Source organism: Bubalus bubalis, chromosome 9 (genome assembly GCF_019923935.1).
Source record: "Bubalus bubalis isolate 160015118507 breed Murrah chromosome 9, NDDB_SH_1, whole genome shotgun sequence".
Classification (NCBI taxonomy): Eukaryota; Metazoa; Chordata; class Mammalia; order Artiodactyla; family Bovidae; genus Bubalus; species Bubalus bubalis.
In genome coordinates this window covers 93,984,184-94,010,351 of record NC_059165.1, presented here as the reverse complement: position 1 = coordinate 94,010,351, position 26,168 = coordinate 93,984,184, and the positions used below count along the sequence as shown (strand labels likewise).

The 26,168-nt window shown below is 57.3% G+C and overlaps 1 protein-coding gene across 3 annotated transcripts; it reads right to left on the bottom strand.

Moving 5' to 3' along the window:
* Positions 1-1,059: 1,059 nt before the first annotated feature.
* Positions 1,060-25,240, bottom strand: ADAMTS10 (ADAM metallopeptidase with thrombospondin type 1 motif 10). Of its 3 annotated transcripts, none has more exons than XM_025293356.3 (26): positions 25,023-25,240; positions 21,260-21,340; positions 19,661-19,847; positions 19,102-19,448; positions 18,336-18,492; positions 16,824-17,041; positions 15,332-15,415; positions 15,075-15,220; positions 14,624-14,667; positions 14,367-14,472; positions 14,130-14,276; positions 13,819-13,960; positions 8,685-8,861; positions 8,261-8,406; positions 8,108-8,171; positions 7,346-7,448; positions 6,995-7,128; positions 6,775-6,898; positions 5,775-5,855; positions 5,526-5,689; positions 5,284-5,410; positions 5,057-5,186; positions 4,540-4,744; positions 4,109-4,285; positions 3,855-4,014; positions 1,060-1,865 (listed from the first exon to the last, which is right to left on the bottom strand). In XM_025293356.3, exons 3-26 carry the CDS (start codon positions 19,746-19,748, stop codon positions 1,756-1,758), a joined length of 3,381 nt encoding a protein of 1,126 aa, XP_025149141.1. In that variant the 5' UTR covers positions 19,749-19,847; positions 21,260-21,340; positions 25,023-25,240; the 3' UTR covers positions 1,060-1,755. The 3 variants fall into 3 exon arrangements, with proteins under 3 accessions (XP_025149141.1, XP_025149140.1, XP_025149144.1); XM_025293355.3 differs by lacking the exon at positions 25,023-25,240 and adding an exon at positions 23,541-23,770; XM_025293359.3 differs by lacking the exon at positions 25,023-25,240 and adding an exon at positions 23,541-23,768 and having other exon boundaries at positions 8,754-8,861.
* Positions 25,241-26,168: the final 928 nt, after the last annotated feature.

Below are 26,168 nucleotides of genomic sequence, written 5' to 3'. Positions count from 1 at the left end.
TGAGGAAATGACAGTTCCCAGAGGCTGTCGTCTGCCACACACAGTGGGGAAGTGGCGGAGGCAGAAACCGACCCTGGGAGAGCCTGGCAGGAAGGCCTGCACACCCGGGTATCCCCGCGCTCCAGGCCACACACCGCATCCTGCGCGGAGACCGGAGTGCCGCGGCGCCCCCTAGTGGCCACATCTGGGGAGCAGCCTGTTTCTTAACCGATGGGCTTGGTGCCTGTAAACCTCAGCAATGTCTCCGGGGCACTAGAAGTGAATAGTCAGGTCGACACCCGCGCCCCCCACCTTGTTGAGGGCGTCAGGGGGGGGCTTCTGGGAGGAGGCCACTTTTTTTGCTGAGACCGCGAAGTGAGCTGGAGTTAACCAGGTGAAGGGGGAACGGGAGGGTACACCTGGCAGAGGAAAACAGCTCTAGCAAAGGCCTTAAGATGGGAATAGTGGGGACTCTGAGAAAATTTCAGGAGTCCAGGGCGGCTGGAGATGGCAGAATGACAGGGAGTGTGGTGGCTGGGGTAACAGGTGCCAGATTGCGTTGCTTTGGGAGTTTCTAAGAGAAGCTGTATTAAAAAAAAAAAAAGATTATTTTAGGTTCTGTTGGGTCTTGCTGCACCCTGCTTCCTCTAGTTGCGGCGAGTGGGGGCTACTCTTCCTTACTGCGTGTGGGCTTGTCATTGCGGTAGCTTCTCTTGCAGAGTATGGGGCTGGTCCGCTTCTGTAGTTGCAGCACGCAGACTCTAGCCCGGGCTCAGGAATTGTGGTGCACGGGGTTAGTTGGCCCACGGGCATGTGTAATCTTCCCGGACCAGGGATCTAACCTGTGTCCCCTGCACTGGCAGGCGGATGCTCAACTACTGGACCACCAAGAAGTCCAAGAAGCAACTGTATTTTTGACCTAAGGTTACTGGGCTCTAGTCTGTGTTGGTACAAGTCCCCTTTGGGCTGTTGGGGCCGACCTGTGAGGGGGTGTGGCCGCTTCCAGGGTGGGGGGATAACTGAATGGGACCCATTCGCGCGCGCCCGCCCCCCCAACACACACACAGTCGGGCACAGAAATTTACACAAGACAGAACTTTATTGATGTAGGGCTTCCTGGTGAGGGGGTGTGTGGGCCCCAGGGCAGGGCCTGTAGCACCATCATGGGGGTAGCCTGGATGACGGGGTCCCCCTGGGGCAGGCAAGGCAGAGAATGGGGTGGGTCTTCCCAGCTCTGCCTCCCGCCTCTAGCTGGTCTGGTCGGGGGCAGGGTGTCAGGGAGGTGGTGCTAATCCCCTCCCCCATAGCGGACATAGATTCCCCCCACCCAGCTCAGAGTGGAGGGGCAGGGCAGTGCTGGGGGGGGCAGGGCACCGGCTGACCCCCTCCCCACCCCCACTCTTCACAGTACATATTCCGATCAAAGGCGGGTGTTGTGTAGGGGGGGGCTCCCTAAAGGTGGGTGGCAAGAGTTCTAGGGAGAGCAACTGTTCCAACTCAAGTTCACCCTGGAGGGGGTGGTCTCTCGGTGAACTGGGATGTGCGCAGAGGAGGGGCCGTGGGCGTGGCCAGCCCCTCTCCATTCCCTCCCCCCCTCCCCCCGCCCCCAGTCAGGAGCCCTGCAGGAGTTCCCAATAAATAACTTCCAGCTCCATCTCACCATTCACTCCCAGTTCCTGCCCCCTCGGGCTCCTTCAGGCTGGTCAGCTGCAGGCCTGGTTCCCCCCACCCCCAGCCCGCGCACATCCAGGGCTCGCTCCGAAGGCCGAGCGCCCTCTAGCGGCCCTGGCAGGTTTTGCAGCACATCTGGCGGAAGTAGGCTCTGCTGCAGAACTGAAATTTCAGCACCAGGGGGCAGTAGGCGACCTTGTTCACATCCTTGCACTCTGAAAGGGACGGGAGAAGAGGAAGGGGAGGGGAATCTGGTCTCAGCCCCTCCCCCCTCCCCCCGTAGTGCGACCAATGGCTGCACACCGCTTCCTAGCTTCTCTGTGCCTTGGCTTCTCAGCCCTCATGTCACTAGGCTCTCTGGGGAATTTTGAAAGAGACTGCAGGTCTGGGGCTTGGACACCGTATTAAAATCACGAGAAAAGTGTTCCTTTTCCAATTACCCGTTTGGCATATATAACCCTTGCTCGTTTCCTTTTGTCACACTGGGGACCTTGAACTCCAGTGTGGTCCTTCCTCTTAGGGTATATGTGTATTCTGTGTTCAAGGGTAACTGACAGTCTGTTCCTGACAATGGACCAGGGTTCCCACTTAGCAGTCACTGACGTATGACAGAGCCTGGGCTAATAAAGGGCTTCACGTGGATTTAGTCTCTCTCCTTAAGGTGGTATGGAGAAGGCACTAGCGACCCACTCTGGTACTCTTGCCTGGAAAATCCCATGGACCGAGGAGCCTTGTAGGCTGCAGTCCATGGGGTCGCTAAGAGTCGGACACGACTGAGCGACTTCACTTTCACTTTTCTGCATTGGGGAAGGAAATGGCAACCCACTCCAGTGTTCTTGCCTGGTGAATCCCAGGGATGGAGGAGCCTGATGCGCTGCCATCTATGGGGTCGCAGAGAGTCGGACACAACTGAGGCGACTTAGCAGCAGCAGCAGCTTAAGGTGGTATTACCTCCAGTGAATATATTAACACATACCACCACTCCTCCGCCTCTTGACAGATAAGAAAACCAAGACACAGAGATGGAAGATGAATCCAGGCAGTTTGGGCCCAGTGCCTGGAGTAAGTAACCTATAGCTCTCTATGAAATATACATTTACTTAGGTAGAAAGAGATGGGTATATTTAGAGCAGTGGTTTCCAAGGGAGGCGGTTTTGCCTCCCAGGGCATATTTGGAGATGTTTGGAAGCATTTTTTGGTTTTCATCACTGGGAGGAGGGGTACCATTGGCATCTAGCAGGGTCAGGGATGCTGAACCGTTGACAACGCACAGGGCCGCCCCCAAGACAAGGAACCTTCTGGCCCCAAACATTGATAGTGTCCGAGGCTGAGAAACTGATTGAAAGAAAAACATCAGGCAGATAATGTAGCAGATCCCTTTCATGGATCACAGCCTTGTCATGGTGAAGGGATTTGCATAACAATGAAGTTATGAGCTATGCTGTGCAGAGCCACCCAAGACAGACAGGTCATGGTGAAGAGTTCTGACAAAATGTGGTCCATTAGAGGATAAAATGGCAACCCACTCCAGTATTCTTACTGTGAAAACCCCATGAACGTTTGAAAAGGCAAAAAGAGGACACGGGAAATGAGCCCCCCAGATCAGAAGGTATTCAATATGCTACTGGGGAAGTGAAAGTGTTAGTCGCTGTCTTGTCTAACTCTTATGGACTGTAGCCTGTCAGGCTCCTCTGTCCATGGAGTTTTCTAGGCAAGAATACTGGAGTAGGTTGCCATTGCCTTCTCCAGGGGATCTTCTCCACCCAGGGATCGAACCTGGGTCTGCTGCATTGCAGGCAGATTCTCTGCTAGTCTGAACCACAAGAGAAGCTCACACTGGGGAAGAGTGGAGGGCAATTTTTCCATGGGGTCGCAAAGAGTCAGACACAACTTAGCGAGAGGACAACAGCAAATGTCATAGATGGAAATGAACGGGGAGGGTTAGAGTCAAGGAGGTGGTTGAAGGAATGACCTGAGTTTGGGCCCCCAGAAAAATCAGGTTCCTACAACGCCTGGTACACAGTGGTACCCAATACATGTTGGCAGGCAGGAGATGATGAAAGATGGTCTGGAGGTGACAGAACAAGGGATGTCAGTGTTTGGAGGCACCCTAGGGACAAGGGTCAGGACCCTCAGCTCTCCTAGCTATGGCATCCTCTGGACAGGGCCCTCCCAGTGCCCCTCGGTCCCCCGGCCCCACAAACCTTCCAAGCCGTCCCCCGGGGGCGCACTGTCACACTTGGCCTCGCACTGCTGTGTGGCGGGGGGCCGCAGGGCCTCGGCGCACTCGCGCGAGGGCTGCCCAGTATGGCTGGAACAGCGCACGGGGCGCTGCTGCTGCCCGAAGCCGCACTGCGCGGAGCACTGTGGGGAGTCGCCGATGAGCGGAAGCCCGGCACCGCCGCCCACCCTGCCACCCCTGCCCTGGGTCCCCGCTCGGCAGGGTGCATGCGCCTACCTCGCCCCACTCCCCCGCCACCCAGCGGGCCGGAGGGCAGCGGCGCAGGTTGCAGCGCATGGTGGCTGGTGGCTTGGCCGCGGGCTGGCAATGCGCGGGGGGCAGTGTGGCGCGGTGATCTGCGCTCTTACAGAGGACCACGCGGTGGCGGAGGCCCGGCCCGCAGCTGGGGGTGCACTGCAGTTGGGAGGGGGCGTTTCATGCTCAGTGGGCACCCTGCTCCCCGCTTGAACAAGCAGTGGAGAGGATGCTGATTCAGTGGGAATGGAGGACGGTATAGCTAACTTTGGACCAATCACGGGGGCCCCACTAGGGCTAGCGGGAGTGGGGAGGCGCCTGGGGGGGCGGCACCCGACGTGGGGCCACCACGGCCCCTCCCTGTTCTGCCTAGGGAGTACTGGCTGGGCTGCGGGCAGGAAGGGGCGGCTGACCTCCGACCAGTCGAGGGCGGCCCACTCCGGAGGGCAGGCAGGGCCGTGGCAGGCTTCCAGTACTGGGGGGCGTGGCTGCGGGCAAGCGCTGTCGTCCAGCGCCTTCTCCTCGGCCGCCGAGACGCGGCGCTGGCACACGACGGAGCGGCTGCGCACGCCTGCATCACAACTGCGGCTGCAGCGCGACCAGTTCCCTACCACCCAGCTGTGGGGGGAGGGGCGGTCTGAGACAGTAGGCAGGGCAGCACCCTGACCTCGGGGCACTGGCAGGTCCTCCTGCCTAACAACCAGCATCCTTATGGAAACTGGCACCCGAATGCCTGCTGTTCCCGCCACCCCACACCCCAAACTCAAAACATCTTTACTCTGGACCCTCACTGGGGGCAGGGAGGCACATCAGGGAGCACCACTGCTCTGAGTCTGACTCTGGGACACCCCTGTCTGCACCTTAGGGAGCCTTGACTCCTCTGATCCCAGGAGCCTGTCGCCCCGGCCCTGCAACCCCACCGGCACTCACTCAGGTGGGCAGGGCTCCGTGTTGCAGGCACGCTGCCTCTTGGGCAGCTTGCTGTGGGCGCTGCAGTGGTGGGGGGCCACGGCGGAGCTGTCCAGCTGATTCCGGCACTCTACAGCCTGCACCTGGCTGCCTGGGGGCGGGTGACAGGCCCGCTCAGCCCTGCCTGACGCAGAAGGTCAGCCTGGTGACCAGAACCTGCCCCATCCCGTCCCACTCCTGGGTCTCACCGCCTGCACACTGGGCTGAGCACTTGGTCCAGGGTGCGTAGTGCCAGGAATAGGGAGGCAGTGCATCACGGGCAATGGGTGCATTGAAGCGGTAGCGGAGGGCAGGCAGTTCAGTTTGGGTCAGTACCTGGGGTCGCAGCGGTGGGGGATGGGGGGCGGGGGAGAATCAAATAGAAGCCAAGTTTGAGGTCCCAAAAGGATGCTTACGTCCTCCTGCACCGTGCTCCCAGCCCTGCCGTTACCATGACGATGAGAGATGCATTAATGGGTCCCAGGGCTTCTAGGCTCTGGGTCTGATCCGGCCCTTGTCGGAGCTGAAAGGTGGTTCCGGCCAGGGGCAGGCGGTGGGGCTGGGGGGTCCCAGGCAGCCCCTCCAGCAGCAGAGACTCCTGGTCTCCCTTCAGGGCTGGGGGACAGCAAAGAGGTCAGAATTCCAACCACACTGATACCCCCGCTAACCCCCAGTCCTCATTCCCCCACCTGTGGCTCACCCAGGTGACTGAGGGAGAGGTTCAAGTCCTGGATGAAAATGTGGACGGAGCCTTTGGGGATCCAGACGACTTCCTCATACCCTGGAGAGGGGAGTTCAGGTGTCACAGGCTTGGTCTGTCCCTGTACCTGCCTGCCCACCCCAGCCCCCACTCCTGGTCCCTGATGACAGCAGGTAACCATTACTGTGCTAAGCACTTAAAGAGAGGCCCACTGTGTCTCTGGCTCTGTGAAGTAGACACGTCATCATACCCACTTTACAGATGACAAAACTGAGGCTCAAAGAAATGAAACAGCTTGCCTAGGTTTTATAGCTAGGAAGTGGTTCAGCTGGGATTTGAACTCCAACTTTCTTACCTCTCAAACCACTAAAATGGTCCAACCCACCCTCACCCTAAGACAAGCAGCAGGACTGAGCTTTGGGCAGAGGGAAGGGGGTACCATGGGGTTCCTGAGCCACATACGGTGACTTGATGGTTTTAGCAGTCAGAGTCAGGTTGCAGTGGGCTCCATCACTTACGACCTGGATGATCCTTGCCCATCTGCATCCCCCATGCATACTGGTTTACCTGCCTGTCCCCTGGAAGCCACACTTGGGCTTCAGTGGCTGTTTGGGCCCTTAACACTTTCCCACTCTCACCGCCCCCCAAACACTCCCTGGGGTCTCTTTCCTTCAGCCCAAGGCTGGGAAGCCCTCGATTTCACCACACCCTGCAGCTACCCTTGCCCCTAGTAAGCTTTGTGGTCTGGCACAGACAGCCCCTCAGTCCCCTTGGAGAGTCATACTCCTGGCTCTTCAAGATGGCATGAGACCCTCAGGATGGGGCATGGGAGAGATTTAGGTACCCACCCCCTGGGATGCTTTCAATGTGAAGGTTTAGGCACCAGAGCCCAAGCCAGTTCCTGACTGTGACCTGGGGCACTACTCCTGAATCTTTTGGGGTGAGATGTGCCCCCAGCTGCCAAATAGGGGAGTGTAGGAGGGAAGCTGGGGCCTCTCACCAGTCCCAAGCAAGGCTGGGCTGAAGACCCCCTCGATGGTCTCGCAGGCACTCCCGTCACCCCCGCACACTCGGCACTTGTCCTCTCGTAGGTCGGAGCCCAGGACACGGTCGCAACCTACGTGCTGGGGAGGGCAGTGGTGGGGGAGGGGGTGTCAGGGAGCCGCCTCCCACCTCCAGCCACCCGCCTCCCCTGCCCTCTCTCTGGGAGTCCCCTCCACCTTGCACTCGCCGCTGACACAAATGTCCACTGTGTCCGGGCGGCAGGGAGTCCCGTCCACCACAGCTGCTGCCCTCTCCGTGTAGAAGTTGAAGCCTTCTGCTAGGCATGTGAGAGAGCAGGCCTTCACGCCCCCTGGGGGGCACAGCCCCATTAGACCAAAGGCCAGACCCCAGACCCAACGAGGATGGGCAGGTTGAGCAGAGGAAGTGGGGGTCCCCGCCGTATAGTCCAGGCACTCATGGGCACTCTGGTTCCTTGGGAGAGGGGCTGCTCAAGACAAAACCCATGATCCTGCCTCCACCTGCAGCTGTCCCCCTCCACCCCACGACCTTCTCAGTTCCCTGCTCACCTCCCCGGTATGTCTTCCATGTGTAGAATTTTCCACGAAAGGGGACGCTGTCAAATTCAGAGCACTGCATTTCCCTGAAGTCCTGGGAGCCTGGGGGACAGTCCTGGGGGGCACCAGGAAGGAGAAGTCAGGAGGCCAGGTACGGAGTATGGGGGGATTGTAGTTAGGGCAGAGGCCCAGGGGCTGGAGAACTCATGCTCTGAGACTGGAGGCAGGGAAGCCAGGAAAGAGGCCCGAGGGACAGGTGCCTCTGCAATGGGAGTAGGTGACTCACTTGAGTTTGTGGGCAAGCTAAGAATGACACCTGGGTTTCTGGTTTCAGACCATGGGGCCTTTCTTGAGAGAGCGGGCCTAGAAAGGAGTCAAGCACACTCTTCATGAGTGTGTGGGACTTGTGGCTGGGAGTTTTGGACAGGAGACGGTGGTCCCTGGTCAGAAAGGAATGCAATGAAAACCTGGCCACTGGATTGGCAAGGAGCACAGGGTCAGCTTTGGGGCAGGGGTGGGGCTTTGGTGGGGAGTAGAATTGGGCAGTAAAGGAAGGGGCCAGTTGTGGCTGGTGCGAGATGCATCTACTGCAAATGTGTGAGCTGGAAGGAGCTGGGACCCAGGACAGGTGTGCGGAGGGCCCGGAAAGGAGCGGGTGGCCGCTGCAGGTTCCAAAGAGATGGTGGCCACCCGGTCAGAGCTCATTGGAAACTGACTTATGCCTTTCTTTCCTCGTGTCAGAGGGACCCGGCTTGAGGTCCTGGGGGAACTCGCCTCGGTGTTGCAGGAGCGGTGCCTCCGTCTCTCTCCCAGGCAGTACTTGCCCCCGATGGTCGGCCTGGAAGCAGGGGCGGACAGGAGAAATGGGGCAGGGGGGACGGGGGGAGGGGCCGCCCGCCTCTCCTGCAGAAGGGCCTGAGAACTGACCTGGGGCTGTCGCAGTGTCGGCTGGAGGAGGACACGCCGCCGCCGCACGTCCGGCTGCAGTCACCCCACGGGGTCCACGGGCCCCAGGCGCCGTCCACGCCCTCCGGCCTCGACCCGAAGGGGACGCAGACCCGCTTGTAGCACCACTGCGGGTGGGATGATGAGGCAGGTGTGAGTCAGACTCTGCAGTCTCGAGGCCTTGGCGATCATTCCCACCCCCTCCCCAGGCCCACAGCTGGAGCTCTAAGCCCTCGGGGCGGGGGGGGCGGGGGGGGGATGGAGGTGGGGTCCATAGACCGGGATAGTACAGGGTAATATGGGGGCGTGGCCTAAGCACAGTCCCCAGCAGTGGGTGGAGCTAGTATTGGGCCAAGCATGCAAGGCGTAGCCTGGGAGGGGTGTGGCCTCGGGCAGGGGGCGGGACCTGCAGGCAGTGGGCGTGGCCAAAGCCGATGGCGGGCCCCGGTGGTGGCCCAGGCCGGTCGAGGCTCACCCCCTTGTCGATGGTGTGTGTTTGGCACAACGTGCCCTCGGCGGCCGGGATGCTGTTGGTGATGCACCGGTTGCTCTTGCTCAGACACCACAACTCGCTGCAGACCTCCTGCGGGCCAAGGTGCCCGCTCAGGCTCGGACCCTCCCTCCCACCTTCCTTGGGAGAACCCAGGCGACCCGCTCAGTGGGGCTCCAGCCTTCCTTTCCTGGGTTTCTTTTTGCAACCACTGGCAGGGTATAGGAAGGGACCTCTTCTCGGACTATAAGCAGCACTTATCAAACACCCAGTGAAAGTGAAAGTCGCTCAGTCGGGTCCGACTGTTCACGACCCCATGCACTATACATACGTATGGTCCATGGAATTCTCCAGGCCAGAATACTGGAGTGGGTAGCCTTTCCCTTCTCCAGAGGATCTTCTCAACCCAGGGATCAAACCCAGGTCTCCATCATTGCAGGCAGATTATTTACCAGCTGAGCTACAAGGGAAGTCCTATCAAACACCTAGGAGACCCTCAAACTCCCTTAGGCACTATACTCTCCATTTTACTGTGGGAAAACCAAGGATCAGAGAGGTAGGGTCACTTGCTAGAGGTCACACAGCTACTAAGGAGGCAATCTGGATTCTATCCCAGAACTTTAATCGATAGCTGGGTCTACGATCTAATCCCTCTGTAGTTCAGCCCCTTCTTTAGAAGCTAAGTCCTGTCCCACTTTTGCGACCCCATGGATTGTAGCCCAATCCCATGGATTGGGCTTCCCAGATGGTACTAGCGGTAAAAACCCTGCCTGCCAATGCAGGTTAGATGTGAGAGACACAGGTTCAATCCCTGGGTTGGTAAGATCCCCTGGAGGAGGGCATGGCAATCCACTCCAGTATTCTTGCCTGGAGAATCCCATGAGCAGAGGAGCCTGGCAGGCTGCAGTCCACGGGTTCACAAATAGTTGGACACAACTGAAGTGATTTAGCACACAGGCCCTTCTATCCATGGGATTTCTGGGCAAGAATACTGGAGTGGGTTGCCATTTCCTTCCCCAGGGGATCTTTTCGGGAGTTCAACCCCTGGCACTTCCCAAGTTTCTAGAAGGAAACTTGGGACCGGCTGAGGAATAAGGAGGAAGGATGCTGGATTTCTTTTTTTTTTTTTTTTTTGTGTAATAAAGTTTTATTAAACTATAAAGGAGACAGAGAAAGCTTCTGACATAGGCATCAGAAGCGGGCAGAAAGAGTACCCCCCTGGCTAGTCTTCAGCTGGATGTTATATAGTCACTGCTGCTGCTAAGTCGCTTCAGTCATGTCCAACTCTGTGCGACCCCAGAGACGGCCGCCCAACAGGCTCCCCCATCCCTGGGAGTCTCCAAGCAAGAACACTGGAGTGGGTTGCCATTTCCTTCTCCAATGCATGAAAGTGAAAAGTGAAGGTGAAGTCGTGTCTGACTCTTAGCGACCCCATGGATTGCAACCCACCAGGCTCCTCTATCCATGGAATTTTACAGGCAAGAGTACTGGAGTGGGGTGCCATTGCCTTCTCCGAGGATTTCTTTTTAAAGTGGGCAAAGCAGCCCATCTCAAGAGCTGTGGTTCTGAAAAATCCAGGCTTGATGATGGCTCAGGTCAAGGGCCCCACCTCTAACTTTTTATTCCCCCAGCAGGTGGTTCTTATTGTTTCCCCAACCTAAACTGGGGAAGCTCCTCAAAGTTTTAATCTATGGAAGGTTGAGAGGGGATAAGGCCAGGCTAGGTCTGTGTGGAAAGCTGCTCTAGTTCTCCCAGTGAAAAATCAGCCCATCTTCTTCCTGAGTCTTACTTGGGCTGGCCCAGACCCTGGCAACCCACTCTGGTATACTTGCCTGAAAAATCCCATGGACAGAGGAGCCTGGTGGGCTACAGTCCAAAGGGTCACAAAGAGTTGGACACGACTGAGTGACTAAACACACAACACAAAGACTCTGGCAGCAGGTCCTGTCCATGGCAGGAAGCTGGATCAGTCCCAGGGAGCCATTCTGACCCTTTAGGTCCAGGTTAATTAATATCCCTGGACAAGCCTTACTGGGTTCAGGTGTGGCCAAATCTGACCTTCTAGCCTACATCCTGTTCATTTTCTAGAGTCTTGCCTCTGAGATGTGGAAATCCTTCTTGCCTCATTTTACAATCACATGTAATCTTCTCTTGGAACCTGATCCTCCTAAGCTTTGACGATTTGGGATTGGACCCATCAATGGCTGTAGGAAGGGACGTTTCCTGTGTCAGCCTCTGAGACAACTGCACACATATGAGAAGCTTACAAGGTGGTCCTCAAACTTGCTCCCTCAGAGGATACTCTCATCTTAAAGACTCAGCCTGGGGCTTCTCTGGTGGCTCAGTGGTAAAGAATCTGCCTGCCAATGCAGAAGTCATGGGTTCGATCCCTAGTCTGGGAAGATCCAACATGCCTCGGGACAACTAAGCCAGTGCGCCACAGCTATTGTTCCCGGGAGCCGCAACTTCTGAGCCCGTGTGCAGCAATCATTGAAGCCCATTCACCCTAGAGCCTGTGCTCTACAACAAGAGAAGCTCCTTCAATGAGAATCCCGGGCACTGCAACAAAGAGTAGCTCCCGCTCACTGCAACTACAGAAAACCCCGCACAGCAATGAAGACCCAGCACAGCCAAAAATAAATAAATAAAAAAAACAAAAAAAACAAAAAAAACCCTCAGCCTGGTTTTCTGGCTTCACTTGGGTTATATTCTCCTGGCCATTTGTTAAAATATGACAGATCCCACTTCTGACACCTCTTAAAGAGAACTGCCTAGTCCAGCTCTGCTCATCCTCCTTTCTACAAGGACGTGCCATGGTCTGTAAGAAATGAGCCCTGGGTCTCATTTAACTCTGGGAGACTTTAACTCCACCACTGATTTGCAACACATTCCCCCTCTCTGGGCCTTGTCTGTAAGATGGGCCTTGCCTACATATGGCTGAGAGGCATGTGACGACAGAGTCAGTATGAAAGGGCTTGCACAAACACCTTGTTACAGAGTGATAAAGGCCACGACTACCTCCGGACCATGCCTTAGGCCCAGCTCTTTACACGTATTAACTGAGTTACATATAGTCAATTATTTATCCCTTTGCCAGGAGGGCCCAGAAGATGTTCCTTGGAAAAATAAAAGGAAAAGTCTATTCAACATACAACCAGCAGTGGTCCGTGCTTGATAATCTGGCATTTCCTCCACCTCCCTGCTGCTGCTGCTGCTGCTGCTGCTAAGTCGCTTCAGTCGTATCCGACTCTGTACGACCCCACAGACTGCAGCCCACCAGGCTCCCCCATCCCTGGGATTCTCCAGGCAAGAACACTGGAGTGGGTTGCCATTTCCTTCTCCAACCCATGAAAGTGAAAAGTGAAAGTGAAGTCGCTCGGTCGTGTCTGACTCCTAGCGACCCCACGGACTGCAGCCCACCAGGCTCCTCCGTCCATGGGATTTTCCAGGCAAGAGTACTAGATTGGGGTGCCATTGCCTTCTCCGTCCACCTCCCTATCTCATTATAAAATTTGGATTCAGAAAAAAACCTCGACTCAAATCCCGGCTCCACCATGTTCTCTAACTGTGACTTAGGAATTCTTCCTATTCCTCAGTCCCTCCCCCTGCAATGTGTGGCTGTTAGGATTGTCAGGAGTTTAACTGAGATGATAGGTATGGCATGCTGGACGTGTAGTGGGCATTCAGTAAGTGTCTGCTATCACCGTCACAGTTAGGACACCTGGGACACAGTAGAGGCTCAAGTGGCTTCTGAATTCTTTAGGAATTCACTAGAGGGAGCCAAGTTGGGTGGAGTGGGGTGGCAAGACTGGGTTAAATATAAATGGATCAAGGGGCTTCCCTGGTGGTACAGTGGTTGAGAATCTGCCTGCCAATGCAGGAGACAGGGGTTTGATCTCTGGCCTGGGAAGATCCCATGTGGCAGCTAAGCCTGTGCGCAACAACTACTGAGCCACCACTCTAGAGCCTGGGAACCACAGCTACTGAAGCCCATGTGCCTAGAGCCTGTGCTCTGCAACAAGAGAAGCCACTGGAACGAAAAGCTCACACACTGCAACGAAGAGTAGCCCCCGCTTTCTGCAACTAGAGGAAGCTTGCACATAGCAACAAAGATCTGGCACAGCCAAAAATAGCTAAATAAGTAAATAAAATAAATCTTTTAAAAGATTTAATGGATTGAGGGTTTCTTTCCCTGTCTTGCACTGGAATAAAGTGAGGGCTTTTAACACCTCCCTGCTCCCTGTTTTGAGTTGACACAGCCTCAGCTTGGACATTCAAACTGATCTTTTTGAGTCTTGAAGATGTGAAGGGCTGCGGCTGGGCTATCTGGGGTGAGGCTGTAATGAGTTGGGGAGCATGTTCAGGAAATTGGGGAAGATGGGCAGGGGAGGGACAGGCCCTAGATGAGCTGGGGGTCCCTGGTGGCTGAAGAGGGAAGCCAGTGGGGCACCAGTTTCCTGGGAGGAGCTGGGAGGGCACCCCCAGCTCGCTTCTCTTTGGGTGGATGGGGCTTCGGGAGCTGAGCCTAAGCCTCAAGAAAGAGTGGGGCGTGATCAGGAGGCTCAGAGCTTGTCCAGCTAAGGATTGGGGCCAAGAGATCTTGTGAACCAGTCAGCGGGGGATGCAGGGAATGAAGACAGGGCGTCCCTGGAAGCCTTTGTCCCATTTTTTTGCCAAGTGGGGAAGATGGTTCATCCCCTGGGAAACTATTTCCACCAAGTCTGGATATTTGGTTAAAAATGGCCCCGTTAGGGATCTTGGGACTTTGGTCCTGCTGCAACAGAAGGGGTACCCCCCAGGTTCTCCCCAGCTCAGCCCCCAAAACAGGGGTCTGGAGAAGCAAGGGGATCCCATTCTTGTCCTTGAGCACTGAGATTGCGTGTGACGTTTGTATAACCCTCCCATCCATCTCTGTCCCCGAACCCGCCACTGAGGCTCACATCCCTTCCCAGCTCTCCCATCCCCACCCCCTGTCCCCACCCCACCCCTGACCCTGGTGGTGGTGGGCCCCCTCCCCTCCCAGGAAGGAAAGCAGGAAGGCTCTCTCTACCCCGTATTTACACTGACGCGATTTGACTCCATGCTGGAAGCGGCACTGCTCATCCGCGTCGTAGGCCTGGCCAGGGGCCACGGTTGGGTACACGAAGTCCTGTCTGGGGGGCCGGTTGTTCAGGCACAGCCCCAGGCCTGAGCTGTGGAGAGAAGAGTGCGGCTGTCACACTGGAGGGCTGCAGGCCAAGCGCACAGGGGCCCCTGGAGAGCAGCCCTGAGCGTATCACCCTCCTCGGAGGCAGCCCCTCTCCCCGAAACATGAGTGTGAGACCCTGGGCGGGACGGGCAGGCGGGCGGGCAGATCCTCACTCCAGAAAGCTGGTGATGTAGTCGCGGCTACAGGAGGACCACACGAACGGGTTGGTCTTCATGGTGATGTGAGCCGCCATGAGCTTTGCTGGGTCCTGGCCACGGGCCCCACAGCTGTTGCCCACGCCGTCGTGGTTCATGCCAAACCTGGGGACAGGGCCAGCGAGCAGCTCCACCAGGTGTCGGGCGACACTCCCTGCTCCTCCCGCCCGCCGGCTCCCGTGTCCCTGGCCTCACGTGTGTCCGATCTCGTGGGCGATGGTGAACGCCGTGGCCAGGCCGATATCTTCGTTAATGCTACAGCTTCTCTCTCGCTCGCACATGCCGCCCACAGGGGCCAGGCCTGGGGAATGGGCGTGGGGTGGGGCGGGGCTGGGGGCTCAGGGCTGTGTCTGTCGGCTCTGTCCACTCTGCCAGGTCCCCACCCCCACCAGGGCCAGTGTCACCCAGCCCACTGCCTTCAGAGGTGCCTGAAACCCAGGGGACCCGGGTACCTAGTGTGCCGCAGGGTTTGTTCTTGTAGATGCAGATGTCATAGCTGTGGGAGGAGACAGGGGAGTCAGGAGGCTGGGCTGCTTCCCTAAGGGCCGCCCTCCCTCAACCCTCTCACGGTTGAGTCCTGCCCCTGAACCGAAACCTCATGCTCTTCTCCCAGCCAGCCTTGGAGATGCTGGGGTGCACGAGTGGCCGACTGAACAAAGGACAGAGTGAGGGATGCGTCAAGTGCCCAAATAGATGCCCACCTGCCTCCCCACATTCTCAGGTTCGCAGCAGCCCCTCCCCTTCCCTGGCTCCCCGACAGGGCGACTGGACAGTCCTGGTCTCTCCCATCTCCCAGCAGAAGTGACCTCTGCTTGGACCTGGGCAATCCCCTGGACCATTCGCTCCTCCCCCTAGCCCCCTCCCCAACAGAAAGCACCCCCTGGAGCCTTCCGTGCCCCTCACCGCGTGATGAGCACTGCCGTGTCATGGTTGGCCACGCCGTTCTCCGGAATGGCATTGCCATGGCCGCTGCGGTTCACGATGGACTTCTGCCACTTACAAAAGCTGTCCAGGGACTTCCCGGCGTGGTGGGTAATCTCCAGGGTGGGCTGAGGATGGACAGAGTGAGGTACGCGGGTACCAGCCACCCAGGGGGCAACGCAGGCAGTGCTGAATTCTGTGGTGGTGGAAGGTGGGGGAATCTCCCCCCTCCCCCGCACCTGGTCCTCCGTGAGCAGGATGAGGCGTGTTACCAGGATATTAACGATGTTTCCCAGACTCGAGTCCTGGAAAAGTTTGGCAACCTGACCTCCAAGAAACAAGAGAGACCGAGTCTTAAGAGGGGCCCAGAATGGGAAACAAAAAGAAATGAGGACAACAGCTTGTATCAATCAAGAGCCTACTGAGTGCTGGGGCTCAGGCTATGCCTGTGCCCAGATCTTCACAGTAGATATTAGTATTCCCATTTTACAGATAAGCCACCCGATGTTCAGAGGTCAGGACGCACAGCTAGTAGGTGCCAAAAGTGGAACTCCAGTCTGGCTAAGCCTTCCTGCTAGCGTTTGTCTTTCTGACTCAAGCCCCCAGCTCAGCCTGTCTACTTGTCCTCCGTCCTCGAGGCCCACCCAACAGCTGCCTCTGCCCAGAGGCGGCCTGAAAGATGTGCACATCTGGCCTCATTCCATACTGTCTGAAGGCACCGATTTGAGCATCACCACTGAAAAGTGGATGTGTGGAGGCTGGAAGCTCTGGAGCCAGTGGTCAGAGGGGAGGTGGATGACGGAGGCCACTCTGTGCAATGACCTTGAAGCCCTGAGCCATCACCATCCCATGTGGAAACTCCCCAGAAACCCTGGCAGGTTTGAGGAAACTTGGAAGCTCAAGGAAGGGAGGCAGAGCCTGGGCAGAAACCAGTGGGGTTAGGCATGATATTATGTCTACATAATAGGTCATCTGTCTGTGCTAAACTTTCTCTCTTCCCTTTTTGCTTCAGTGGAACAACAGCATCACTCATCAAACCCTGACTACATGCCAAGTTGTCTAGCTGTCTTCCCTCCCACCACAGCTTTGTGACAGGTACTATTAGAATCCCATTTTACAGAGGCGGGAACTGAGGCTCAGAAAGGTCCAGAGTCTTGATCAAGATCCAAGATGGGCACCAACTCTGAGTGTGAGTCAGCCAGCTCACCTTGTATGAATTTACAGGAAGGTGCTCGGGTGAGCCCTGCATGCAGAGAGACGCACGCCCATAAGTGTACTGCTAACCTCAACAAGTACCTGCAAGCTGCCTGTTTAATTTTATACAGTAAACAATTATAGGGTAAGTACTATGAGTTAGGTGCATCTGTGAGCACTTTAGCAATTCACTGCATCCACGTAGCCTTATGAAGTTGGTACTATGATTAAACCCATTTTACAGGTGGGTAATCCAAGGCAGAGAGGCAAAGTAGCTTGCCCAAGGGCACACAGTCAAAGATTGGCAAAGCTGAGATTTAAGGCCAGGTTGGCTAGCTCCTGAGTTCATGCTCCTAACCACTGTGCTAGGCTACTTGTCACTAACAGGCTTTCTTTCTGACTCACCCTGTCCCCTTCCCATTCTGTTTCACTGGCATTTGATCAGTGATGGGGGGGATGGTGACAGCCCTTTTCCGGACTCTGGAGGTGGGCTCCACATTTTTGGGGGTCCATGTCCAGGGAGGGGGAGGCACTTACAATGTTCATGATGGCCAGCACGTACTGTTCCACATCCCGGCGCCCGTGGTAGGCCACCATCATCTTGTCAGCCACCACCAAGGTCTCCACGTAGCGCTCTCGGCTGACGGAGCGCTTCAGGCCTGGTTGGCCACGCTCTGTTTCGTTCCCGAGGGGCCGGGCAGGTGGCGGTTTCAGGGTGCGCAGCCACCACGGCCGCCCCTTCCACGGTTTCTCATCTGGATGGGCAATTTGTGGTCATTCTGCTGTTTTCTCTAGCTGTCTGAGTCCCTGTCTGATGGTTCATCTGGCTGTCCAACACCTCATTCTTTTGCTCTTGGTTCTACAGTGGTGGGGCTGCCCCACTGCCAAACTCATTGGTCGAACAGCCACCCAGCATCCCATGACAATCAACATGACCATGCAGCTTCCCGACAATTCTACTGCCCAAACAGAGGTGTGTAGCAGTCTGCTCTACTGCCAGAACTGTGTGCTGGTATGGTTCTCTGGCCTTCTGACTGGGCAACTTTTTACTCAGCCTGCAGCCCAACTGTCTGGCTGTAGAATAATTCCCCTGCCTGACAGTCTTTTCTGACCAGCTGTCTCACTGGTCTTCCAACTATGACACCACTTTTCTGTTAGTACAACCCACTGTGGTTGTGTGTCTGCCACGATATGCTACTTTGAGACTGTCAGCTATGCAACTAACAACATTCCAGTGGTCTGTATTTTCACAGACAGAGATTATTGTTTTTAGCTCTATGACTATCCTGGTGAATCACTGTTGTCCATCTGGCTCCCCCAATGGCTCAAGACAGTAAAGAATCTGCCCGCAATGTGGGAGACTTGGGTTCAATCTCTGGTTTGGGAAGATTCCCTGGAGAAGGGAATGGCTACATACTCCAGAATTTTTTGGGCTTCCCTGGTAACACAGATGGTAAAGAATCTGCCCGCAATGTGGAAGACCTGGGTTTGATCCCTGGGTCGGGAAGATTCCCCTGGAGATGGGAAAGGCTACCCACTCCAGTATTCTTGCCTGGAGAATTCCACGGACTGAGCAGCTTGGCAGGCTATAGTCCATGGGGTTGCAATGAGCTGGACACGACTGAGCAACTAACACTTTACTTCATTTCCCATCCCCTAAATATCTGATGTTATAACTGTCCCCCTGCACATCTGGTTGTAAATCTGATCTTCCAAATGGTGGTTAAGTTCTCCTGACATTTTCCATTGTGCAACTGCTCCAGTATCTGCTACCACTATCCCGCTGCTTAACTGTCTGATCAGACGATAATCCCGCAGATGGATGGTTTTACTGCACCTGGCTGGCTATCCGGCTGCCTTTCTCACTCACTGTTGGGCCATCGGACTCTGGAAGTGACAGATGGGCTTGTCCACTGCCTACTGCCCTGCTGACCGTCTGCACTGCTCCCTGCACGCAGCTGACCTTCCAGGTGGAGGGACGCCGGCATGCACCTCTGTCTTGAGGCACAGGTATTGTGCCTCTGCCCAGCCCCAGACAGACAGCTGTACCTCTCACTCCACAGGCTGTGTCCAGGTGAGGGTGACGCAGAGAGGAACGCTTATATACCACGTGGGGGCCACTCTCCTCCGGTCCCCGGTGCCCCTTGGGCCCCCCTTGCAGGGGCTCGATTAAGTATTCTTCTTCATCTGCCACAATCAGGCCGTGCTGGGGGTTGGGAAAGTGGAACAGAAGGTTTGGTCAGGTTCCGGTTCCCAGGACCCCTGGGATCCTATCTCTGTCGTTATGATTTCATTCCATTTTACTTGGTTTACGTTCCTACTGCCTTTTCAGTTTCTTCAGATGGGTGTTCAGCTCATTAATTTTCAGCCTGACCTAAGGCTACACATTTTCTTCTAAGTACTGCTTTAGCTGCATCTTAAAATAGCTAATCCTCTTGGTTAGCTCAAAATGTTTCAACAACTCCCACGGAAGGGGACTTCCCTGGTGGTCCAGTAGCTAAGACTCTGCACTTCCAAGGCAGGGGACCCGGGGTCAATCCCTGGTCAGGAAACTAGATCCCACATGGAACAACTAAGAGTTTGCATGGTGCCACTAGAGATCCGGCATGCACGATGAAGACTAAAGATCCCGTGTGCTGCAATAAGACCTGGCGCAGCTGAATAAAGACAGAAAGGAAGAAAGAGAGGGGAAAAAAAAAGTTGGAATTAATAAAAACCCCTGCCACTGTGATTCCTTCTGTGACCTATATAAGTGTTTTTCTTAACTCCCAAGCTTGTAGGTGTTCCTCCCTATCTCCCAGAACCCTCCACTCACCAGGCCCCCGCAGGTGCTGATGGCCACGTGGGAGCTGCTGGCCTGGCCCTGCAGGTGGCCCGCGTAGAGGCAGTGGGGCCGGGCGGCCCTCTGCCAGGCCAGGCCTTCTCGAGTCCAGTACTCCACGGATACGTGCCCCGCCAGGAGGCGAGGGCTGTGGGTCAGGTTTAGCAGGAAGTGGGTGCTGGGTGCGGCCACCTTGTAGAAGAGACGGGACTCTGCTTGAGGTCCCGTGCCCCGACGCTGCCTCCGGGGGGCCGGGGGCGAGAAGGCCAGCAGCGCCCCGTTGTGGTCCACTCGGGTGGGGAAGGCGATCTCATAGCTGTCTAGACTGGACAGGAACTCATCTATGGGTGAGGGTCAGAGGCCTGGGGTGGGCCCCGGGAAGGAGCCCTGTGTCCTGCCTGCTTGGCTGCAGGGTGAGTGAGGCTGGCTTCAGTGGCCCCTGAATCTGGGTCACTGGCCACAAGACTCTGGCCTCACCGATCCCAGGGCCTCCCCAGCCCCCACGATCCCCGTTCAGTTCCCACTGCCACCCCCCACCCTGGGTTGGGCCTACCTTGAGACCGGAAGGCGTGTGTGACCTCGAATGCGAGGCCCAGCCCCAGGGCGAGGGCCCAGTGGAGGATCTGGCAGGCGGGAGCCATAGAGGCCACGTGTCCACATGTCTCTCCCCAGCCCCGGCTGCTGGCAGCCCATGCAGCGCTGCCTTCCCTGTTCACAGCCTGGGCAGCATCACTGGGCTCCTGGGAGGCGAAAGGGTGGGGAGCTGGGTCGGGGGGGCCTGGCCCTACTGCCGGCTGGAGCAGTGCCAAGGTCCCTTGCCAGGTGGACAAGGGCACCTGCAGCCAACCCTCTTCCCACTCCAGGTTTGAAGACTCTGAACGCATCTCTAGCTCAGTAAACTCCCTCCCCTTCCCCCCACACCCCCAGCATCCCCCTTATCCTCTTAGGACAGCTGAGGATCTGGACTCCACGAGCACCTACTATGTGCTGGCTACTGGCCAAGCACATTCATCTCCACAATAACCCTTAGGATTCATTCATCAGGTGGTGACTACATAATATAGGCTTCCCTGGTGGCTCAGGCGGTAAAGAATCTGCCTGCAATGCAAGAGACACAGGTTCAATCCTGGGTCGGGAAGATCCCCTGGAGAAGGGCATGGCAACCCACTCCAGTATTCTTGCCTGGGGAATCTCATGGACAGAGGAGCCTGGCAGGGTACAGTCCATGGATAATATGAATACAGTCTCTGCCCCACTGCCCCCCTCAACCCATGGGACTCAATCTCCCAGGAGCAAGATGACAGACCAGTAAATGAAGAGACACATGATTCAGATCAGGGCATGCTCTTTATGAGAAATAACTGAGAGGCTTGGAAGTGGAGGTGGGAGGATGAAGAGACAGGAGAGGGTGTGCCAGGTGGAGGAGCAGCAGGGGGCAAGGTCCCGGGGGCAGGGAGGAGCTTGGTGCAGACCCACGACCCCAAGGGCCAGCGCAGGAGGACCACAAGGGGAGAGGGAGATTGGCCTGGGACACATGAAGGTTGGTCAGCGTGCATTTTCAACCCAGAGGAGACCCAAGGCCAGTGCTTGGTGCCCCTCCCACCTTGGATGAGGGGTCCTGCCTTGGGAGTCTCTGCCATGGGTAGCACCACTCACCCCACCCTGCATCCTGATCTCTGTTTCTGTGATCTCTCCTCCACCCTGCCCTTTCAGCCTGGCCCTTAGTCCCGCTTCCTCTCATTTCCGATTCTTCCTCGAAGCTTCAGGCCTGCGGGGCAGGTCTGTTTCTCCAGCATCTACCCTGGGCCAGCCTGCCACAGACACCGCTCCGGGCCACCGCCCTGTGCCAAGCCCTCCACCCCCTCCTGTCTCCGCCCTCCTCCTCCTCCTCTGTGCAATTTCCCCCTTAATCACACACTGTCTTGTTTTCTTTGCAGCCTGGCCAAGTCTGAGAGTTGATCCCCAAACAGGGCAGTTCAGCTCCTGAGGGATGAAGCCAGATAGATGCTGACTTAGAAGCTGACCTCTCCCCTCTTCTGATTGGAGCCCCCCGGCCCAGCCCAGTGATAGGGAGCTCACTCTCTCTTTGTGTTGCTCTTTTCAGACAGGCTGATGTTTACCCCAGGGGTTTCTTTGTCCCCCTCTTGTTTACCTTACGGGGGCTTCAGTTGGTGGCGCGGTGTCGAACCCTTGTGTGCGGGTCCCTCTGGGCCTCAGCGCCTCTTCTGGGAGCCTGGACAGGGTGGGAAGGGGCAGTGAGGAGAGAGGAGCTGGGGCTGCAGTTCAGGGGTCACTGAGGACACCTTCTCCCCAGCCCTGGTCAACCTCCCTTTGGCTTTCATCCTCCCTTGGTTCCTAGCCCCCATTCCCACAAAGTTCCCTCCTCCCCCACTTCTGTCCCCCTCTCCCACCCCACCCCCATCTCCTCTCCTATTCCATCCCTGACTAGCTCTGGGATTCAAGCCCTCCCTGTTGTGGGGGTCCCTTGAGCCCCTTCCTGCCTTAACCACCTCCCCATGTCCAGGTGGCAGCATTCTCACTGCAAATGAGGCTGGAGCCCCTTGGCCTCCCCCCAGTCCTGTCTCTCCTCCTCCTCCTCCTCGCACTGCCAGGCCTGGTACAGTCCTCACCTCATTCCTCTGAAGCTGGGCCCCTCTCCCCAACAACCTCACCCGCCTCTGGTGCCTCTAGCTCAAGGGGGTGTAGTGGAGAGGGTGGAGGACCCAGCACAGGTGATGGGTGGGGTGGGGTGGGGTGTGGGGTGTGAGGAGCCTGGGAGGGTACAGGTACGAAGGGTCTACCAGGGGGAGGCCAGCATCTGTAATAGGGGGACAGCCTGTGCAGGGGGTGGGGGTGGGGGTGGGGCGGCCCATGAACAGATTGGCGGCTCTGGGGCAGGGAAGAGAAGGAGGCCTGGGGACAGGTAGAGGATTCCTGGGCCTGAGCCTCTAGGTGTGGGGGCAACAGGATGTCAGCAGGGGGTCCCCCCAGGCTGCATGTTGGGGGTGATCACACGTCTGCGACTGGGTGACTCTGTGTGTGGTGTCTGCCCATGTGACCCTGCGCGCGGCTGCAGGAGTGTGTTTGTGTGTGTGTGTGTGTGTGTGTGTACCCAGGCCTGGCCTTCCCCCCAGCTCCTCCTTCTGGAAGGCAGGAGGGAGGTGGCCGGCGTGGGGGAGGGTGCCAGCTCGCTGGAGGCTGGGGGAGGAAATGCCGGACGGAAACCGCCTCTACGGAGACTCCATCCCATCCTGGGGATCCTGGGGGGACCCCCGCTGCTCTACATCCAGACTCCAGGGCTGAGCTGGGGGCCAGGGCCACAGAGCCTCCCTGTGGAGGCCAAGGCCGAGATGGAGGCTGCCCCGGGGCAAAGGCCAGGCAGGAGTCCCTGCCTGGAGAGGAGAGCAGACAAAGGCCCAGCCCGGAGGAGACCGGCACCCAGGCACCCGGTGGGTACGCAGCCAGCCGCTAATTAAAGGCCCTGAGCCCCTGGCTGGAGACACCGGAGACAGACCTCCGAGGCCCCAGTCACCAATTCAGGGGAAGTGGGCGGCGGCCCTCCCACACCCAGACACACACACACCCAGACACACACACACACACACAGGCAATGACACACACACACACACACACACACACACACACACATACAGAGACTTGAGGGTGACCATACCTGTGCAGCAGGGGGACCAACAATCAGACACCCCAGACCCACAAGGCACCCCCCCTACTCAGTACACACTCACACATCCCAACACCAGAGACACAACCACAGACTCCCCAGATCTATGTGCATACACACTCATTCACACACATCCCCCACAGACACACACACACACCCGGGCCTACGTGCACAGACACGTACACACTCAGAACAGACCAGGAGCACACTCACACAGTCCTGCAAACCTCGAGACCCACCAGATGTATGTACCCACAGGCGTTTACACACTCCTAACAGCCTGACACATACAGGGAGACACGCCGGCAGATGTATGCAAATACACACTCATCCGGACATTTACCCAGGAGACATTGAACTCCGTGCACACACGGGCTTACACTCACACTTCCGCAGACACACAACACCCACATCACACATCACACACAAGTTCAAACACAGCCAGACATTCAGATTTTCACGTAGGCACACAGGCGCCGACACACGGCATTTATACAGACGTGGATATCCACATCCACACACACACACACTCACACACACACACACACGGAGCAAACAAACCCAGACAGGAGCTCCCAGGACCTCAGGGGCGCGCTGCGTGTCGCACACGCTCAGGGACATCACACACCGCTGCGGCCCCCGCGGCCCGACGTCCCCCGTCCCGCGGCCCAAGGACACCCCCGGGCTGCGACGCGGACGCACAGGGTCGCCCGCAGCCCCCCGGCCCGCCGCGCCCCGCCCGCTCCGTTACCCGCGGCCGGCCGCCCGCCCGGGCCTCCGCCTGCTGTCCCGCCGCGGTCTCGCCGGCCCGCGCGCAGGAAGGGAGGGAGCGAGCGCGGCGGCGTGGCCGGGGGAGGGGGCGCGGGGACGGCACTTCCTGAGCCGCCTGCCAGGGTTATAAAAAACCCCCAAACCGCGCGCCGCCAGGACCCCGCCCGCCGCCGCCCGGCCTGGGCCGCGGACTGGACCCGAGCCAGGGCCCCGGGAGCTCGGGCGGCCCCGCCCGGACCGGCGCCCCGCCGTGGGGGCGGGGGAGGGGTGGGGGAAGGGGGGGTGACACAGTGGGGGCGGGGACAGTGGGCGGGGGCTGGGGCAGCGGAGGGGGCGGAGGAGTGGGGGAGGGGAGGGTCAGGGTATCGGGAGGGAGGGAGAATTGGGCAGGGGTAAGGGAAACGGGGAAAGGGGAGCAGGGGGCTGGTTGGGGGAGGGGGAGATGGAAGGGAAAGAGGCGGGGCGAGGGGGAGGCGGCAAAATCGGGTAGGGGGATCAGAGGCAGGGAAGGGGGAACAGGGAGGGGGAGGGGAGGGCCCACTCCCTCGCTAGCATCCACAGCGTCCACAACAGCTGTTATTTATTGAAGGCTCCTCCTCGCTCAAGCAAGCATTTATTGGGCGCCTCCCGTGTGCCAGGCACAGTGCCCAGGGAGGCTGGATCCATCTCAACCTGCTCCCTCCCAGATCTACCCTCTGGGAGTTTGACCAGCCCTAAGCCTGGGCGTGGCCTGACTGGGCCCATTTCACAGAAGAGGAAACTGAGGCCAGACAGTGTGGGGAGAGTGAACGCTCTCTGAGAGGAGGGGTCCTGTGGGTTTTGGACACCCCAGGGTCAGTGTGCCATAGATGAGGTAATGCATGAACAAGGGTGACCTGGAAGGTCAGAGCAAGGTTGGGATTCAAACCCTACGTGGCCGGCTCCCCCTCAGGCCTCTGGGCGTCTGTCCAGGAGGCTGAAGCTCCCGGACAGGACGAGGCAGTGACCCCTAGACCTCACCATTCCAGGTATTTTCCAGGCCTGGCCCCTAGGGAGCTATGCAGAGGCTGGGCTGGCCTTGCCCTTGGCCTCCTCGGCTTCCTCATCCCTGGGTGGCTGAGGGGGCCCGTAGTAGCCTTTACTGGGCCGCTGGGGGAGGGGTTCTCCCTGTAGCAAACTTGTTTTTGCCTTGAACTTAGAATGACATATCAGGGCTCCTGCATACAGTAGGTGCTCTGTAAATACCACAGTCCTCCTGGAGCTCCCACCAAGTTGACCCTCCACCTCCATCCCACCCTGTTCCACCCCCCACCCCCGCCCCCCCTACCCCGCCAGAGGGGAGGGGCAGCCCATCCTCCTGTTTGCTACCCACTCTCGGCAGGGAGGAGCAAGTCTAAATGAGCCCTCTCTGCCTCTGCCAGCCTGACCCTCTGTTCCCCTCGTGGGCCTGTTGGGAGCCCGCCCCGAGGTGCCTTCTGTTTACCTCTTTCTCTGTCCGAGGTGGGGGTTGGCTGCCTTTGTCTTCTCTGTTTGCCCTGATGCTAGAAGCTCCTCCTTTCAGCCCAGTCTGGTCCAGCCACAGGCCCTTAGTCTGCTGATGGGTGGCCACCAGACAGCACAGAGAATTTCTGAGCTGCTTTCAGCCGGGAGAGCTCCCAGGCTCGGCCACTTACTAGCTGTAAAACCTCATAATTATCTGGGAAACTGGCTCTTTGCATCCATGCCACAGGCCCACATGTCCTCTGGGTGCTCTTTCTCCCCACTAGGTGTGGTCTGGGTAGAGCGTGTAACTTGGCTGTAAGCCACACCCACATCCCATCTCCTGGGTTCCTGGACTGATGGGAGGATGGGCACGCAAACCACCCTTAATAAGCTATGTCAGGGCTTTTGCGTGGAATCCTGGGAAACAGACTTTTGTAGCATTTGAAACTGAGTCCCCATCTTAGGGAACATGAACTCAGTGGACATGAACTTGGGCAAACTCCGAGAGACTGTGAGGGAAAGGGAGGCCTGGCGTATTGCAGTCCATGGGCTTGCAAAGAATCGGACATGACTTGGCGACTGAACAACAACCCCATCTTAGACAATGGGAGAGACATCTTCGAAGACTGAAGCCAACAGACTTGTGGCTGCCAAGGAGAAGGGGATGGGGGAGGGAACGGTTGGGGTTTGGGATTAGCAGATTAAAACTGTTATGTATAGGATAGATAAATGACAAGGTCCTACTGTACAGCACAGGGAAACTATATTCAATATCCCATGATAAACCATAATGGAAAAGAATATGAAAAAGAATGTATGTATGTATAACTGAATTGCTTTGCTGAATAGCAGAAATTAACACAACACTGTAAATCGACTATGTTGTCACTGAGTCATGTCTGACTCTTTTGCAACTGCATGGACTGTAGCCCACCAGTCTCCTCTAACCATGGGATTTCCCAGGCTAGAATACTGGAGTGGGTTGCCATTTCCTTCTCCAGGGGATCTTCCAGACCCTGGAATTGAACCCGCATCTCCTGCATTGGCAGGCAGATTCCTTACCCCTGAGCCACCAGGGAAGCCGAAATCAACTGTGCTTCAACTAAACACAAACAAACAGTGACCGGGGCCACCAGGTAGAGGAGGG